This window comes from Polyodon spathula, chromosome 3, assembly GCF_017654505.1.
Source record: "Polyodon spathula isolate WHYD16114869_AA chromosome 3, ASM1765450v1, whole genome shotgun sequence".
NCBI lineage: Eukaryota > Metazoa > Chordata > Actinopteri > Acipenseriformes > Polyodontidae > Polyodon > Polyodon spathula.
Genome location: NC_054536.1, coordinates 62,907,934 through 62,926,123, shown reverse-complemented (window position 1 = coordinate 62,926,123; position 18,190 = coordinate 62,907,934). Strand labels below are relative to the sequence as shown.

The window sequence follows — 18,190 nt, the reverse complement described above, 5'->3', positions numbered from 1 at the left end:
CACAGGGATGTAAGGGCGAAATAAATGGCAGTCACCATCTGGAGATGTCACTTTATTATGGATGTTTGCTGAATGTTTTCATTTCAAATGGTGAAGCATTGAACTGTGTTTTTGTGGCATGGCGATTTTTGTTTGGCATATTATTTACATACCACGGTTTTCTCATCCGGTTCCTCAAAACATTTCCAAACATTTTGTTAGTTCCTTTGTTTAGAGATGCCATTTTATTAAAAATATAGAACAAACTTCAGAAAAAAACGTTAGTCATGCCAAATTGACTCCTTTAAAAATATATATATATATATATATATATATATATATATATATATATATATATATATATATATATATATATGCGTGCTACTTTAAACGGTAAATGATTGTTTACATAGAAGTTTAAATGTTTAATCAATGTGATACAGATTTACAACATTTAGTTATATGAAAGTCAATCTGTCAAAAGTGGACCAAAATGTAATTTTGTACAAATGTTAAAATAAAAATGTGACAAGGTTCGATTTAGGAATGTCTGAAAGACATCAGGAGCCATTAAAACTTCACACATGAAATCTGAAAATTGTCTGTTTATCTTTGGGGTCTTTGTTTTATAGCAATGGGCCACATTTGCCAGATCATGGTACTTAATTGATGCCAAGATGCAGCCACCAGGAAAAATTGCCACCATGTGTTCAATAAGACTACAAGGAAAGCATAAACCTATATACCATGCTCTGAGTAAGTAGTAACCAGTTTTCTATGGAATCTTTTAAGCATCCATTCATTGGTGAAAACATGTAGTGTTTAATGTTGCATATTTGCTTAATGCCTGTTAAGATCCCAATGGCTTATTTTTAATTTTGCAGGTAACCTGAGAACTCTAACTATATCAACTGTTTATTAACATTCACATTTTCAACTGTTTTTGTAATCTTAAGTGGGCTCTGCAACAATTGCAAGTACTGTATTTTATTAGCATGTATGCAAACTAATCTCCAAAACATACTACAAAGACCTTAATCATCGGTAAAGCAATTTTGGCTTCCCCTTTTCTCTTAACCAGAAGCTTTATGATGCATGCATTTTCAATGCAGAACCTACACATATACCCATCAGATGTAGACCTGAAATTTGTGAGAAGCATGCAACACATCTATGGTGTTGCATTTGATAAAAAAAAAAAAAAAAAAAAAACACCAGATGTCACCCATCAGATAGACAGTTGGATATACAGACATGCAGTTTGTTTCACAGTTTGTTGTGTTACAACCTGTGTTTTCCTTTGATTTACACAACCTACTCAACACTTTGAAGAGGCAAGAGAATTTTTATTGTGAAACAACAGTTAATGAAAATTTTTAAAAAAATGAAATGTCTTGGTTAGATAAGTATTCACCCCCCTGAGTCAATACTTGGTAGAACCACCTTTGGCAGTAATTACAGGTGTGAGTCTTTTGGGGGTAAGTCTCTACCAGGTTTGCACATCTGTATTGTGTAATATTCGCCCATTCTTCTTGGCAAAATTGTTCAAGCTCTGTCAAGTTGGATGGGGATCGTTGGTGGACAGCTTCAAGTCATGCCAGAAATTCTCAATCTGATTCAAGTCTGGGCTTTGACTGGGCCACTCTGGGACATTCACTTTCTTGTTTTTAAGCCACTCCAGTGTTGCTTTGGCTGTATGCTTGGGGTCATTGTCATGCTGAAAGGTGAATCTCCAGCCCAGTCTTAGGTCTTTTGCAGACTGAAGCAGGTTTTCCTCAAGGATTTGCCTGTATTTAGCTCCATCCATTTTGCCCTCTACCCTGACAAGCTTCCCAGTCCCTGCCGATGAAAAGCATCCCCAACGCATGATGCTGCCACCACCATGCTTCACAGTAGGGATGGTGTTACCAGGGTGATGTGCTGTGTTGGATTTGTGCCAGACATAACACTTTGCATTGAGGCAAAATAGTTCAATTTTTGTTTCATCAGATCACAGAATCTTTTGCCACATTTCTTCCCATATAAAATTCCAAACAGGATTTTACATGGGCTTTTTTTCAGAAATGGCTTCCTTCTTGCCACTCTTCCATATAGTGGAGTACATCAGCTTTTGTTGACACATGGACAGTTTCTCCCATCTCAGCCATGGAACGATGTAGGTCTTTCAGAGTTGTCATTGGCCTCTTGGTGGATTCTTTGACCAATGCCCTTCTTACCCGGGTGCTCAGTTTGAGAGGACGGCCTGCTCTATGCAGATTCTGGGTGGTGCCGTATATCTTCCACTTCTTAATGATGAACTTGACTGTGCTCCAAGAGATATTCAGTGCCTTTGAAATCTTTTTATACCCCTCCCCTGATCTGTGCCTTTCCACAACTTTATCCCAGAGTTGTTTTGAAAGCTCCTTGGTCTTCATGGTAGTATCTTAGCTTTGAATGCACTACCCAACTGTGGGACCTTACAGAGACAGGTGTATCATGTGAACCACTTTTATGCACATAGATGGACTCCATTTAACTTGTTGTGTGACTTCCTAAGGCAATTGCTTGCACCTGAGCTTATTTAGGAGTGTCATAGCAAAGGGGGTGAATACTTACCTAATGAAGACTTTTCAGGTTTTTATTTTTAATTGATTTGTTTTTTCACACATTAAAAGTGTTGAGTAGGTTGTGTAAATCAAAGGGGAAAAAAATCCATTCAAATGCATCAAGATTTCAGGTTGTAACACAACAAACTGTGAAAACATCCTATAGGCACTGTACAGCCTCCATATATTTGTATCCCCAGATTGTGATACACTCAATAACTCGAGCTAAAGAAGATCCTAAATAATTTTCATCACTACTGGTTGGACGGTCAAACGAAATGTTAGGTTTCACAAACAAAATCCAAAGCAGATTATTGCATTTCGGTTTTAACTAACTTAAACATATCTGACCTCAAAATGCACCCAAAATGTGTTATAGTCATGTAAAAATGAGTTTTAATGCACCAAATTCAGTTACTTTTTCTGCCCGTCGTTTCATTTTATGTTACAACCATGAATTAACGTCGAACAGAGAGGCTAGATACGGAGCTTAGATAAGGGTAGCAACTAAAAACGTGGTGCCACAGATCCAGGGACACATTTTGTGTTTTGAGATCAATATAGAAGATACTACAAGTAAAAAGAAAAAATACATGCCATATTGTATGTCTTCAATTGCTGTACTATACTTAAATGTGTATTTTTGATTCTAAATCTGTTTTTATTACATTCTTACCAGTTTCAAAATGCTTCCGATGATATTTTCTAAAATGACGCTTTTTACAAGGTGATAAAACAAAAACTGTCAAAGTATGAGTGTTTTATACTTTATTTTATTTATTTTTAAAATTTAGTCGTTTCCAATTTTTTTTTTTTTAACCCCGGTTTTCTCCCCAGTTTAGTGTGCCCAATTATTATCTGTATCCTCGGCTCACCGCTCGCAATCTCCCCGCCGACTCGGGGAAAGGAGGCTGGAGGACGCGTCCTCCGAAACGTGCTCCTGCCAATCCGACATTTTTCGAACTGCGGATCCACAGCAAGGCCACCAGACCTCTAGTGCCGGAGGACAACAGAGATCTGGAGGCTCCACTGCTGAACCACAGACACCCTATCGGCCACAGGGGTCGCTGATGTGTGGTGAGCCGTGAATTCCCCTGACGACCTAAGCCCTCCTTACCCGGGCAGCGCTCGGCCAATTGTGCGCGGCCCCCTAGGAACTCCCGGTCACGGTCGGCTGTCACATAGCCTGGACTCGAACCTGCAGTCCCCAGGGTATAGGGCACATCCACGTGGAGCGCCTTTTCTGGATGCGCCACTCGGGAGTCCTTATGAGTGTTTATACTTAAAAAAAAAAAAAAAAAAAAAAAAAAAAAAAAAAAATGCAGATAGATGGTGCTTCACTGATTAGTATTTAATTACATGACAAATTGAAAACTACAAAGCTCATGAGCAACACAGCAGAACTGTCAGACCCTTGGTTTGCCCACCGTACTATTAGATAAGTTGTTATGTTCCAAATCTCACAGTATACAGAATAACCACAAAATGTTTGAAAGTCATTTCAAGCAAGACTTTCAGTTTTAAACTACAGTACTGTTCCATATGAGTACAGTATGTGACCAAAGGTGAGTTAATTAAATGCAGGCTGCAGCGGTCCAGATAAGCTGCGTACCTACCATTTTTACAAAGTCTGAAATACCCACTAAATTTAAATTTACTCTCATTAATTTTGATGCACAGCTTGTCTGCCTCCTCTAAAACTTCCACGAACAACTACATCTCCCAGAATACAATGTCCACACTGCAAGGTGTATTTGTCTGTCAGCAATTAATCTTTCCTCATAGCATCAAATCATTTAAGGTTTAAGACAATTTACACAGTATCTTAACCCTTGCCCTCTAATTATGTTATATTATGTCATCATAAAGTACCATACAATGCAACAACACATACTTATAATTACGGCTTCTGATTTTCAGTTTTACCTGATAAAACACCCCTGATACAAAAAAATTTAAGCGGTGGATAGCCAATAGACACCGGAAAACACAGGAAAAACTGTGGAAATGGTTACTGTCCCACCTTTCTGACTTGCATCTATCATCGATTTGTTCTGAATACTTTAAACCTGCCCCAACTACTGAGTGACAGTACATTCCTACATTTATATTGGAGACTCCGCTTGCAAGATTTAAAACAAGATTATCAGGTTGGAGGCTTGTTAGTGGGATTTAAATATGTATTACAGTTAAGAAACAGAATTGTGGCGAAATGTACAAAAGTGTCTACAAACAAAACCCCCAGAAGAATGTGCCCGTGACCATAGGTATTTCGTTGTGGAAGACAGCATTGGAAAGAAGGTACAATTTGAGTGGGCAAGTACTGTTGAGTTAATACTGTACAACAGAGAAAAAAAAACAAAACGCTCAAGCATTTTGGAAATTAACCGAAAACACTAATTTCATACAGTATATCAAAAATGAAAGCACTGAAAAAAAACGATTCACGTAAAACATGAAAGTAGCTAAAAATAAGCACAAAAAAATACAATTAATGAAACCTGAAAAACAGAAGCCCTACTTATAATACAATATTTTAATGGGGCTAGGAACAGTAGCCCTTTCATGCCTTTCCTTTCAGGGCAAAATAAGCGACATTAGTCCACATTACATAAATTTGACATAATTGCCAGTCTCTTCATCAATACAAGAGAATGGAAACCTACTGTGCTGTATTTTAGAATTTGTCTTTCTGTGTGAAGAAATAAATAAATCATCTCAAAACCCTGAAGATATTCACATACTATAAAGCATTAATAATAAAATGGCTGTAATAGTAGAAAAAATAATGATGCCCAACTTTACATTTATGTTCATCCTTCTTTTGCTCCCTCAAAAATATTTGCTTGACTCTCGGTGTTGCCATAATCCTAAGGATTATGAACCAGTTTTTTTTTTTTTTCTTCAGATAAACAAACCATGGATATTTTTTTTTTAGTTTTGTTTGGAATATCTGCATGTTCCCAATTTAAAGGATAAAATATAAGCAAACAAAGGAGACTAGTGATTATATTGGTAGAGCTAAAAAGAGACATACATTTCACTTTAAAACTGGTGTTTTAATGAGGTACTGTTTGATGTGAGCATCTTAACCCTTTGTCACTTGTAAGAATCCATAGATCAGAAGGCAAATCATGCATTATCTGTTTTTCTTTTTTCCTCTGTAGGTGACTGTGGAGACCACGTGGTGGTGATGAACACAAGACACATTGCATTCTCAGGGAATAAATGGGAACAGAAAGTATACTCTTCCCACACTGGGTAGGCATTGCATTTTTCTTATTCAGACACGGACCTTGAGCAACTTGCTTCACTTCTTTCCTGTCTTTTGACTTGACAGTAATGCTGGATGCATGTGCCAGCCACTGCTTGAGAGAAAGCAATAAAAGAACTTCATTTTATTATTTAAGAGGGGAGAAATGAGAAGCTAAGCTTAATAACTATTATTCAGACTATAAAATCCACACATTAACAACGTTTTTGCCTTATTCTCTGTCTGACTTTTATTATTATTTTTTAATAAAGCTTCTGGGTTGTTTTGATCCTATACACTGCCAGGATCAGCCACAGGTGGAATATTACAGCATTTTACAGCACCTGCGAATCTCCCTGGATTTCAACAAGCAACTATTTTGGGGTGCTCCCAGTATAACTACAGATTCTTTGTGCAGTAAAGGGTAATTCTCTAGTGTGGTAAAAATTCATCCATTACAGTAGGTGACTAAGCCGCATGACAAGGATGGACATGTCCACCAAGAGGTTAAGTGCCAGGAACAATTTTAACATAATTATGTAGGATTATCATCTCATATTGGCTGTTATGTGTGTTTTATTTGTAGTTATCCAGGTGGATTTAAACAAGTGACAGCTGCACAGCTTCACCAGAAGGACCCCACAGCAGTACGTATGGTGTTTTTTATTAAGTTAATATGGGAAAATAGAGATTTACAGTAGTAGTGGGTAGATTTAAGTTAAGTATGGCTTGGATTTAGTTTTTCTAGCTTTACATTTGGCTACGATTCTGCTCTAGCCCCAAGTTCCCTCTGGTTTTGAGCTTCAGGTCAAATCCACACAGCCAGTATAACAAGGACTGCTGCAGTGAAATAAGTTGGGAGTAAAGGGTGCATCAACACTTATTTAACCCAAGTCTAATCATCCATTACAATTTTTTTTTATTGCTGCCCATATAAATTAAATGTATAATCTCATAAAACAAAATAACAACGGGTCTTCTGACTAAAATAATAATAGATACCAAGGCACTGAAGTTAAGCCAAGCCTTTCTTTGAAATCTAATATAACTTTGTTCTGTGTAATTTAACTTTTAAACAATACAGCTTTTTTCACAGAAGAAAAGCATGTAGATATAGATATGTAATTTATATATTAAATTTATATATTGGAAAAGCCAAGAATCAGAGTGTGCTGGATTGCAGGCTTTCATTCAGTGGTTTCCTTTCAAGTATGAAATGTATCCATTACTGGATGGGTATTAACCTCTTTAAGACCCTAAACCCGAATAAGATATATCGAAGCTGCTCAGCCAAACCTCAGAGGGTATAAAGGACTGCATACACACATATCTCAGGGTCATGTTTCCTTCAAGCCTGCCACAATCATGGACGCAGAAACCTTGTAGGTTAATGGCTACATTTCTGTTTCAAGGAACCAGGGTTATGATGAAATCGTACTGTATTTGTATTTTGTATTATTAGGACTAAAATCATTTTATTTTGTATCTTGCTCTTAATTGTACTGTAATTATTAATATGTATTTTTTGTATACAACTGTAAGTCGCCCTGGGTAAGGGCATTTGCTAAGAAATTTTCACATTTGTGTTTTACACAAATTATATGTGATATTACAAATTGCACATATTTGTGCACTACAGCCCGTTGTTTATTACATCCCGCTACGGCCTTGTGCCCCTCGTGAAGCCAGCGGCTTGAGTCACCCCTTCTCAGGGATCAAGCAACGTAAGCTAGTGACTTTGTCCTCTCCTCCCTGGCTACAATAGTTCCCGCTGGAGTTATTTTATTCTCATTTTGGCTTCAGCCAATATTTCAAGACAGTTTGTATAATTTAAGTACTTGTATTATTGTGTGAGAGAAATATTTTTTTTTTCTCATTATATTTTTCTGTTTCACAGAGACTGTGCACAGGCTTGTCTGCATTACGTGCTGCGACACACGTGTAGTGAGAGCGGCTGCTGGGCTCAGTAGCACTGCGCAGGACCAAGAGCTGCTCTGGCAATCTCTGCCTCAGCATCTTGATGCCGTTTTGGTGACAGCTGTGCATCACCATTACGAGGGCTGTTAGTCTTTGTAACAAGCAGGGCTGGATCCTGACTGAGTGGTTTTGCCAGTAGCTTGCACAGGTTGGCATCCCTGTACATTGCTACCCATGGTAACTGTGAACCGAGTGGACCCGTACCGTACCTGTACCCAGTTCATTGATCCACTCCGTTCCCAACCCAGTACCATACCAAACCGGGGCCGAGGTTACCACACCCGTGTGGTGCCATTATAAACTGTACCATACCGACCCGGTGCTACAGGCACCAAGCCAACCCGTACCATCGTGCTTGTCTGTACGGACAACGCAACAGTGGTGACCTATATAAGCCACCAGGGTGGCCTCAAGTCTCCCAGTCTCCATCACCTGGCCTGTAAGGTGCGCGAGAACTAGGGATGGGCATATGGAATTATTTCACTATTCGAGTACTCTCATGATGTTATTATCGAGTACTCTTGAGAATATTTAATGCGTGCACATTTATGTAAATTATCCTAATGCCATGATGTATGTCTTATTAACCATGACAGATTGTGATGGCTAAGGTTTGCCATTTCATACATGAGTCAACAATGAAAACAAGTGCAATTTGAAAATAATTTATTAAACATGAGAACAGAGGATCACTTTGTGTCCTTCTAAGTAACTAGACTACATTTAGCCTATTGCACAATTAAACCGTTTTTACTGAAACCGTCAAAAGTTAACATAAATAAGTTACTTCAATAACTGAAATCTGAGCGAAATAAATACTTACTGCTCAGCCAGGAGACTGAGTTAGGTATACATTTTTTCGTTGATTTACCACCATTGCAATGTGTTTTGATCGGGTGGGATGCATGGTTCAGTGAAATATTGCTCAATCTCTTTCCAGTCGGCATCGGAGTCAGCAATGCAATAATCCTCCCCAAAGAGGGGGCACGTTCACGGAGATCATTCTTAGAAGATCATTGGCTAAATTGGTCAGATTCTGCACAGAATATGCGCAGAATGATCTCTGTGAACGCACCCAGTGTGTTAAGGCAGCCGCGCTTGTAATGTGAGAGCTTGCTGTGGGTGTGTCATTATAGCTTGTCGCTTCTGTCTGGGCATCAGCTCTAGTGGTGTTCGGTTCAGGAATCCTGACTTGCAGTTTGGCCAGTCTCTCTCGGATGCTCAGGCGGAGTGCTGGCTCCACAATCCCACACACAGTCCCTCCCCCAACTCTGAATAACACGCCGTTGCAAAAAAATTGCATTAAAAATGCATTGTTAATGTAAGCATTTCAAATTTCATGGTCTATCTTTGTATTTCACAATACCACATTGACATCACGTTTTTTATGTTTTATTTTACGAAGCTTAATCCAGCATATTATGTAAATCTAAAAAAAAAAAAAAAAAATAATTACTCCATATGCTAACGAATACTAACATCCTTGGCAAGTACTCTTGCCCATCCCTAACGATAACCGCAGTCAATACACCTGCCCGGTGTGACAAATTTGGTGGCGGACCTCCTCTCAAGGGGAGTTCCCAGCACCTCAGTGGAGGCTTCACCCTTAGGTGGTGAGCCTCATTTGGGAGATATTTGGGAGAGCAGAGATCGATGTCTATGCCTCCCAGGAATCGACCCGCTGTCCAATTGGGTTCTCCATAACAGGAGTTGGCGACCTGCTGCTGATAGATGCCATGTCACACTAGTGGCCAGGGCAACTGTTATATGCCTTCCCACCACTCGCCATGCTCCTGCTGTGTCTGGAGAAAATCAAGACCGGGCCAAGGTGTTCTTAGTAGCCATTTATATTGGCCCAAGACACCTTGATACAACTCCTGAGTGGCCAGCCATGCCCAAGTGCCGCAACCTGCTCAGTCAGGCGTGGGGGACCTTATGGCATCCTGACCCATCGAGCCAGCAAATCTGGGTCTGGCCCCTAAACGTCTGGGTCTGTCCAATAGGGTTATTGACACCTTGCAGTGTGCAAAAGCAGCGTCCTTCCATTCCCAGTACGAGTAGAAGTGGGGTGTCTATCAGGCGTAGTGCCTGCCTCGACCCCAAGACCTGTCCCATGGCAGTTAAACTGCAATTTTTGTAGGACATGTTTGACGAGGGGAAATTCCCCTCTACATTAAATGTCTATCTGACAGCTATTTCAGCTTGCCATGTCAAAATTAACTCGGTGTCTCCATGAGTTCACTTCCTGGCTTGGCAGTTTTTGAAAGCATTTTGGCTGCTTCGACCGCCTATGAAGGATATTGTTTTTCACTGAGGCTTAACATGGTGCTTAAGGCACCCATGAAGCCTCCATTTGAGCCCATGCATTCAGCTGAGATGACATTTTTATTGCTTAAAGCATATTTCTTGTTTGCAATCACCTCCACAAAGCTCAATTGGGAAAGCGTGCTTAAGGTTATGCTCCATACCAGTCCTGCTTTTTTGCCAGTATTACGCTGACAGGAGGAAACGTTGGAGGCAGTCCGAACAATTTTTTGTCTGCTGTGTGGCGAAGTCCCATGTTCATGTCTTGTCTAAACAGAGGCTGTCCAAATAGATAGCAGATACAGTCAGGACTACCTAGGAGCGAGCCAACTTGAGAGAAGCTCACTGCCCATTCCACACAATTTTTTAGCCCTAGCTATTTGTTACTGGTGTCCTCAATGGTAACGCACAAGGCAGCCTCGGCTTAACCTTGTAGCATTTCAGACGTGCAGCAATCTTGCCCTTTCGACGGCTTGGGTATACTGACCCATTCGGTAATGGTTACATTTCATACTTGAAAGGGAACATTTGGTTATTATCATAACCGTGGTTCCTTGAAATAGAAATGTAGCCATTAACGTACACGGTCGCTGCGTCCATAATTGCAGTAGGCATGAAGGAAAAATTATGCTGAGATCTGTGCGTACACAGTCTTTTATACCCTCGGGGGGACAGGCATGACTTCATCACAGGCTCAGCTGAGCAGCTTTGTTATATCTTATTCAGGTTTCAGGTCTTAAAGAGGTTAATACCCATTTGGTAATGGTTAGATTTCTATTTCAGGGAACCAGAGTTATGATAATAACCCAATGTCATCTGCCTTGCTGCTTGTCATCGTATTATTTTTTTTTATCATAAGATAGCTTGGTATAGACTACTTTTAAGACTTTTTGATACGTAATTATTAACCCATTCTCAAATAAACAACTGGTTTACAATAGTATCTCACACCATCATTCATGCTTTTTGTGCACTGAAGTAGCTCAGCGTTACTACAGCTATTTTGCTTCAAACACTGGTGCATCCATTATGATGTAAAACAAGAATCCAAGTCAAGAAAACATTTCACCTAATACCTTCATCAGTAAACTTCTGCATTTAACAGATTGCCTTACTAATACTACATTTTAACAACCTACTGTACAAAAGAAGCAGCCTGAAAAGAATAATCCTGATAATCGGCTGTATGTCTCTATGTACCTAATGTTAGAGATGTCTTGTCCTGTAATTTCGCTGTGCAGCACACAGGGGCACTGTTCCCTTATTTGTTTCTATCCTTCTAGTATTTTCCAAGAGAGGTTAAAACAAGGCAGCACACATTGTAGGCTTCCTAATTTATCAAGTGTTGTATTGCTGTTTATATATATATAATTAATGAAAAATACCCTTTTGACAAATCAGAAGAGCTTCATGTGAAGATCATAACATTGTGTACTTGTCAGGAGGCGAGTAGTGCGTGGAGATATATAAAAGGTTCAGTCTAGATTTGGTGGGCTTTAAAGATACACTTTTACAGAAATACTTGGACATTACAGTATTAAAGACTTTATCCAGCTGAATGACATTATAAATACCACTTACTACCCTGCAAAATCAGAACTTTAAAGCCTTACTTGTTACTAACATGTCACACGTTAACTGCATTTAAGCACAGTTGTGATGATTCATGTTCTTTTTTTTTAAACATTTTTCTTTTTTCTATGCATTACTTCTGTTTTGTTATGATTTTGTAAATGGAATGGTCCAGCACCCTCCAAATTCTGTCTTGCAAAAGATTAGTGTTATTTCAATGTTTTCTATTTTGTCCTTTGAAGGCAGAGCATATATGTTGCCAGGTTGCCTGTTCAGGTGGAGTGCAGTAATTTAGAAGTCTCCCATATAATAAGCAGGAGGTTTGGTGAAAGACACTGCATAGTAGGTGGTGTTGTCTGTGGTCAGGGATGACTTACAGTTGTCGGATGCATCTGCTTTACCATCATTATCTGTGTCCTCACTTTGGTCTACTGTTTCTGATTGGCTTGCTTGCTTCTAATATTTAAGAGCACTTTTCATTGGATTATGTTGTTGTCTCCATGTTTTGTTTCCCAGGATTTCTGTAGTGTTTGTTTCTGCTTGTTTATTGGATCATTCTTTTTCTTTTCATTTTCATTGTCGTGCCACAGCCTGTTCAGGTGTTAACGACTCTTCATACTTTATACATGTCACCCGCTGTTTATGTGTGCCTATTTTCTTTGTTTTCAGGAAACATTTGCTTTAAAAATAAATGTCTGATGGCTGGAGTACTGGTTAAATCAGTAGAGCTTGATGGGAAAGTGGAAGTTGATTGCAAAGATCAAGGTGTAGGGGTGTTATCTGGAGGAAGGGTCACTTAAATGTTTATTATAAGAAGTGTGTTTGACCTAGCTATAGATTCAACATTTAGAATGGTCTGGTTTTTGGAATAATCTACTCCTCCAAGTGCTATGGGGACCATAGTTGGCTGTGGTGATATGAAGGAGCTGGAAGGAGATGGTGTTGAGGGAGCCAGGGTAGGTGAGAGTTATAAATTAGCTGAGCAGGATGTGAGTTTTGGTGCTTCAGCGAAAAGCATACAGTCTGCTGATATGCATCTATCTACTTTGTTTGGATTGAGAGGAAATATCCCAGTACTAGCAAAACCACTTGTCAAATTTTGTGACTTTAAAGCCACATCACGCACATCCTTCAGCTTGGATGGAAAGTCTTTGTTTTTGATCTTGTCACGACTGACACTTGCATGACATTGTACCTTCTTCCTCCACTTTTTTCCTCCACACAGCTTTATCCAGGGGTTGTAAAAGATGAGTTAGATGAGATGGGAGCCTTTTAAAGTGCCTGCCTTTTAAATACATGTTTTAAACTCGGTTTAGTTTTGATTAGATTACTCTTATAATAAAAAAAATAAATAAAAATGCAAGACATCCTACTTCAGATAGAAGTTATTTATGGACATGGGTGTTAAATTATTACATTTGGGAACAGAGCACATTGAAGTGTACAGTGGCTATGTGATCTGAAGTGGTCTGTACCTTTTAATAAATTATATAAAGTATTCCTGGCTCAGAAAGGCTCTTTAAACAGTATTTGTAGACCTATATATTTGAATACATATCTAATCTCCATTCAAAGAACTAGATAGTTTTTACCACTCATAAGTCAGTGTTAAGATCAACATTAACACTTTACATTTAGACACACATTTTGGAGAAAAAAAATATAACAAATTTAGTATCACCTGAACTACATTAATCATTTACCAGCCTGTAAACCCCAGAAAAGTATTGAATGACACTTACAGTGGCTCTCAAAAGTATTCACCCCCCTTGGACTTTTCCTCATTTTGTTGTGTTACAACATGGAATTTAAATGGATTTAATTAGGAGTTTTTGCCACTGATCAACACAAAAAAAGTCCATAATGTCAAAGTGAAAAATAATCTACAAATTGTTCTAAATTAATTACAAATGTAAAACAGAACATAATTGATTGCATAAGTATTCACCCCCTTTGCCATGACACACTAAATAAGCTCTGGTGTAACCAATTTTCTTTAGAAGTCACATAATTAGTTGAATGGAGTCCACCTGTGTGCAATTAAGGTGTTTCACATGATTTCAGGTTAAATACACCTGTCTCTAGGAGGTCCCACAGTTGGTTAGTACATTTCCTAACAAAAACTACATCATGAAGACGAAGGAACATTCAAAGCAAATCCGGAATAAGGTTCTTCAAAAGCAACAATCAGGGGTAGGATATAAGAACATTCCAAAGGCATTGAATATCCCCCGGAGCACAGTAAAGTCCATTATTAAGAAATGGAGAGAATATGGTACAACTGTGAATCTGTCTAGTACAGACTGTCCTCAAAAACTGAGTATCTGGGCGAGAAGGGCACTAGTCAGGCAGGCCACCAAGAGGCCTATGGCAACTCTAAAGGAGTTACAGTATTCCATTGCCGAGCTGGGAGACACTATGTATATGGCAACAATAGCCCGGGTGCTTCACAAAACTGGCCTTTTATGGGAGAGTGGCAAAAAGAAAGCCATTGTTGAAAAAAAACTCGCATCAAATCTCAGCTAGAGTTTGCCAGAAGGCATGTGGGAGACTCTGAGACCAAGTGGAAGAAGATTCTATGGTCTGATGAGACCAACATAGAGCTTTTTGGCCTCAATGCTAAGCGCTGTGTTTCTGAAGTGGTCTGTACCTTTTTGGCCTCAACGCTAACCGCTATGTTGGGCGCAAGTCTAACACCGCACATCATCCTGAGAACACCATCCATACCGTGAAGCATGGTAGTGGCAGCATCATGCTATGGGGATGCTTCTCTGCATCAGGGCCTGGAAAGCTTGTGAAGATAGAGGGCAAAATTGATGCAGCAAAGTACAGAGAAATCCTGGAGGAAAACCTGCTGAAGTCTGCAAAAGACCTGGAACGGGAAAAGATTCATCTTCCGGCAGGACAATGAGCCCAAACATACAGCCAAAGCCACACTGGAGTGTCTTAAAAACAAAAAGGTCAATGTCCTGGAATGGCCCAGTCAAAGCCCGGACCTCAGTCCAATTGAGAATATGTGGAAAGTGTTGAAAATTGTTGTTCACCAAAGGTCTCCATCCAACTTGATGGAGCTTGAGCAATTTTGCAAAGAAGAATGGGCAAGAATTGTAGTGTCCAGATGTGCAAAGCTGGTAGAGACTTATCCAAATAGACTCATGGCGGTAATTGCTGCCAAAGGTGCTCCTACCAAATATTGCCTCTAGGGGGTGAATACTTATGCAATCAATTATTTTCTGTTTTGTATTTGTTCTAAATTAATTACAATTTGTAGATTTTATTTTTCACTTTGACATTATGGACTTTTTTTTTGTGTTGATCAGTGGCAAAAACTCCTAATTAAATCCATTTTGATTCCATGTTGTAACACAACAGAATGTGGAAAAGCCCAAGGGGGGTGAATACTTTTGAGAACCACTGTATATAAGAGCCTGAGTTGCTATTCTCAGTGGTTCTGATTGCAGTTGCTCTGGCACTGTGTTTGTATTTATTTATTTTTTTATTTTTTTTATTTTTAAAAGTCTGTATTGAGGTGCGTTCTTAAGAGCTGCTGTTTAGTTTTAGTTGCGTGCCATTGATTTATGTCACCTGGGCTGTTCTTAACAGAATAAGAACCAGCGCCGCCCATTGATCTGCATGAGGGATGTCTATAGCTGGCAATTAGAATTGAAGAGCAGCCACTGAACTCATAGACAGTTGGCCTTAACACAGACTTAACACATTTGAGGAATTGCTATGAAATCCACAAATATTTCACTGTCTTTTATTAACAACCTTCAGAATTTAAGTAACAGCAGGTGAATAATGATTAACTTCAAATTTAAAGAAAGTGAAATTGCTAGATGTACAGAGTCGTAAAAGGGAGGTAATTCAGTGATGAAGGCTGTCTAAGAGCAGGGGGCAAAATACACATACTTTATCCTTTTATAAAAAACTATGATGATGCCAAAAAAACTGTGTTTCCTCTAGACAACAAAACATGACTGATGATATAGTTTTTTTTTTTTTTTTATGGCAGAGCTATCATTGTATTAATATTCTACAGAGCAGTAATCTCTTGAAAATAAGTACACATACTGGTATTTCCCTTGATACTTGGTATATAGCTATTTTCCCTGAAATGATTACAGCTTTAGAACTATCAAAACAATAATTCCCACATATTAGTAATATCGTATGTCAATGTCGAGGCGTATACACGGTGAAAGCAGGATACGATTAGGATTTATTTCTGGCATGTACAGGTAAGTTTCTTCAAACATTGATTGAAGTGTCACATGGAATGAAAATGTTCTTCAGATTTGAAGACTGAGCCATCCTGTGCATTTTGTTTTTTTGTTAGATTATCAAGCTTGCAGTCTATGGCATGCTCCCTCGCAATCTAAGCAGAAGAACCATGATGCAAAGGTTACATCTCTTCCCAGATGATGTAAGTCTGCTCCTCACATTTCTCTTTTTTTCTCTCATTGCACTTTTGTTTGCATTACTTTCTATTCATTGTGGGTATTAATATATTAGATATGTATTTTTTATTGTTAGGTCATACCTGAAGAAATTCTTAACAACTTAACAGAAGAACTTCCTCAGCCCAGGAAGGTACCCAGAAGACTGAATGAATACACTCAGCAGGAGATTGAAGCCTTCCCCAGTCTGTGGACTCCGTAAGTGTTGGATGACTTTCCAGTTTACAGTGGGATTTATCACTGTAATGGAGTTATTTTAACTTTGCAGTAGATTCACTGCAGTAAAACTATATGCTTACTGATCAGGTTCAGTACTGTAGTTTTGGTTCTCTGTTTACTCTTCTGCTTCAGTGAGTTGCGATGATTTATAGTTATAAATGTATAATAATGTCTTTATTTTTAATAGTGCCTTTCATAGTGGACCACCATCACAAAACACTTTTACAGAGGTGCTGTGCATTATATGCAGTCACTTACAATAGGACATTGATTTAACATCTCATCCGTAGGATGGAGCACGAGAAGGTTAAGTGACTTGCTCAGGGTCACACAGTGAGTCTGGACTTTAGGATGTTACAACATGCCTTGTGCAGTTGGAGCAGGGGCAGATTTTGCTTTTTTTTTTAATATTATTTTTTGGCTTATTCTGCATTGCATGAAGCTTAGCTACATTTGTTATACTGAAGCAGGAAGGTAAAACTGGCTGGTTTCCATAATGCACTGAGCATGTATGAGACCTGAGGGGTTTCAGAGGTGACTGCCAATTCCAATTGCAATTCTCGTCACAGCACAGAGCTTTTGTTGCCAGGATCTATTTTGTCCTTAAACTGAATTGAGTCAGGCTGTCTCTTGTTTGTTAATGTGTTAGCGCTCGAAGCTAGCACTACTACTGTAACCATTTAACATCCTGTTTCAATTGTACAATTTGCATTCCGATTTTAAAGAGAACACTAGGTTAGAATACAAACATTCGCTTTTTTGAATAATGAGCGTAATTAATCGAGGGGATTTTTTATTTATTTTTTTGGATGAGAAGCAGAAAGCCAAGAATGTAGCTTGTAAGCATTCAATTTGTTTCGTGAAATACTTCAGTGTAATTCCGATTAATTGTGAGAAATGTATGAATCATGATATAACAAATATTTGTAACCTTCAGAAGTACTTGGAGGTTAATGTAGAAACAGTTGAAAACTGATTGAGATAGCAGGTGATAACTGGTCGAAAGATCTGTCGTATTTGAACTTACAATCTCACAATATAGAAATGAGACCCTGTATTCAAACCAGGTGGCCTCCTTAGAGAAAACAACAGGGAATAATGTGTACAGGTCAGGTCAAATGTAAATAGCCTATGAGTGATAACAGCGGAATACATTTTACAGGAAACAGTACACCTGAAATGGCTATTTAAGCAACACAAATTTAAATATGTTAAAACTATTTTTATAAACCATATGGGGCTGTGTACATCTTAGTATACCTACCACTGTAACAACAGCTGTTTGTTTAAAAGTTTGTTTTGTCGTTGTCTTTGTAGACTTGACAGGGGATATTTAATTGTGGGTGGTTTGTTGGTCCTGTGACTTTTAAGAACAGGTTACTGCTTTTTATTGAACACCGCCAGGTCAAATGTCACTTTTAATGAGAAGGGCTTAAAAAGAATGTTTCCTGTAAAGCTGCACAGTCATGTTGTGTGTGAGTAGTACATCACAAAAGTCATCTGGCAGATTTGTTAACTTTATATAAATTGTTACTACCTGCATGAGCAAAGTATTGTCATATCTACTTCCAACCAGGTAGTACAAAAGAAAATAAAAAGATTGCCTTTATTCGCCACATGATTTTTTAAATAACGTGGCAAACATCTGACACAATTTTGAAAACTGTATTTGGCATTTAAGATGTGCATATGGAATCATTTTATTTGTTGTTTTTTTAAATGTGGCTTTCCCTGTGGTTTAACATGAAATCTTTTGTTAAGATGAGGCTTAACAGCACGGTTTTCATTTTCTGTGAAGGCGGTGACAGTGAACAGTTTTTTCTACCAAGACATTCTTGTAT

The 18,190-nt window shown here is 38.6% G+C and overlaps 1 protein-coding gene across 1 annotated transcript in view; it reads left to right on the top strand.

Annotated features, from left to right (window-relative positions):
- Positions 1-18,190, top strand: part of LOC121313291 (39S ribosomal protein L13, mitochondrial) — a 46,002-nt gene that overhangs the window by 3,987 nt on the left and 23,825 nt on the right. The window contains exons 2-6 of the mRNA XM_041245674.1: positions 612-735; positions 5,732-5,825; positions 6,404-6,464; positions 16,010-16,096; positions 16,207-16,328. Of these exons, the coding sequence (XP_041101608.1) occupies positions 612-735; positions 5,732-5,825; positions 6,404-6,464; positions 16,010-16,096; positions 16,207-16,328 (488 nt within the window). The remainder of the gene's footprint in view (positions 1-611; positions 736-5,731; positions 5,826-6,403; positions 6,465-16,009; positions 16,097-16,206; positions 16,329-18,190) is intronic.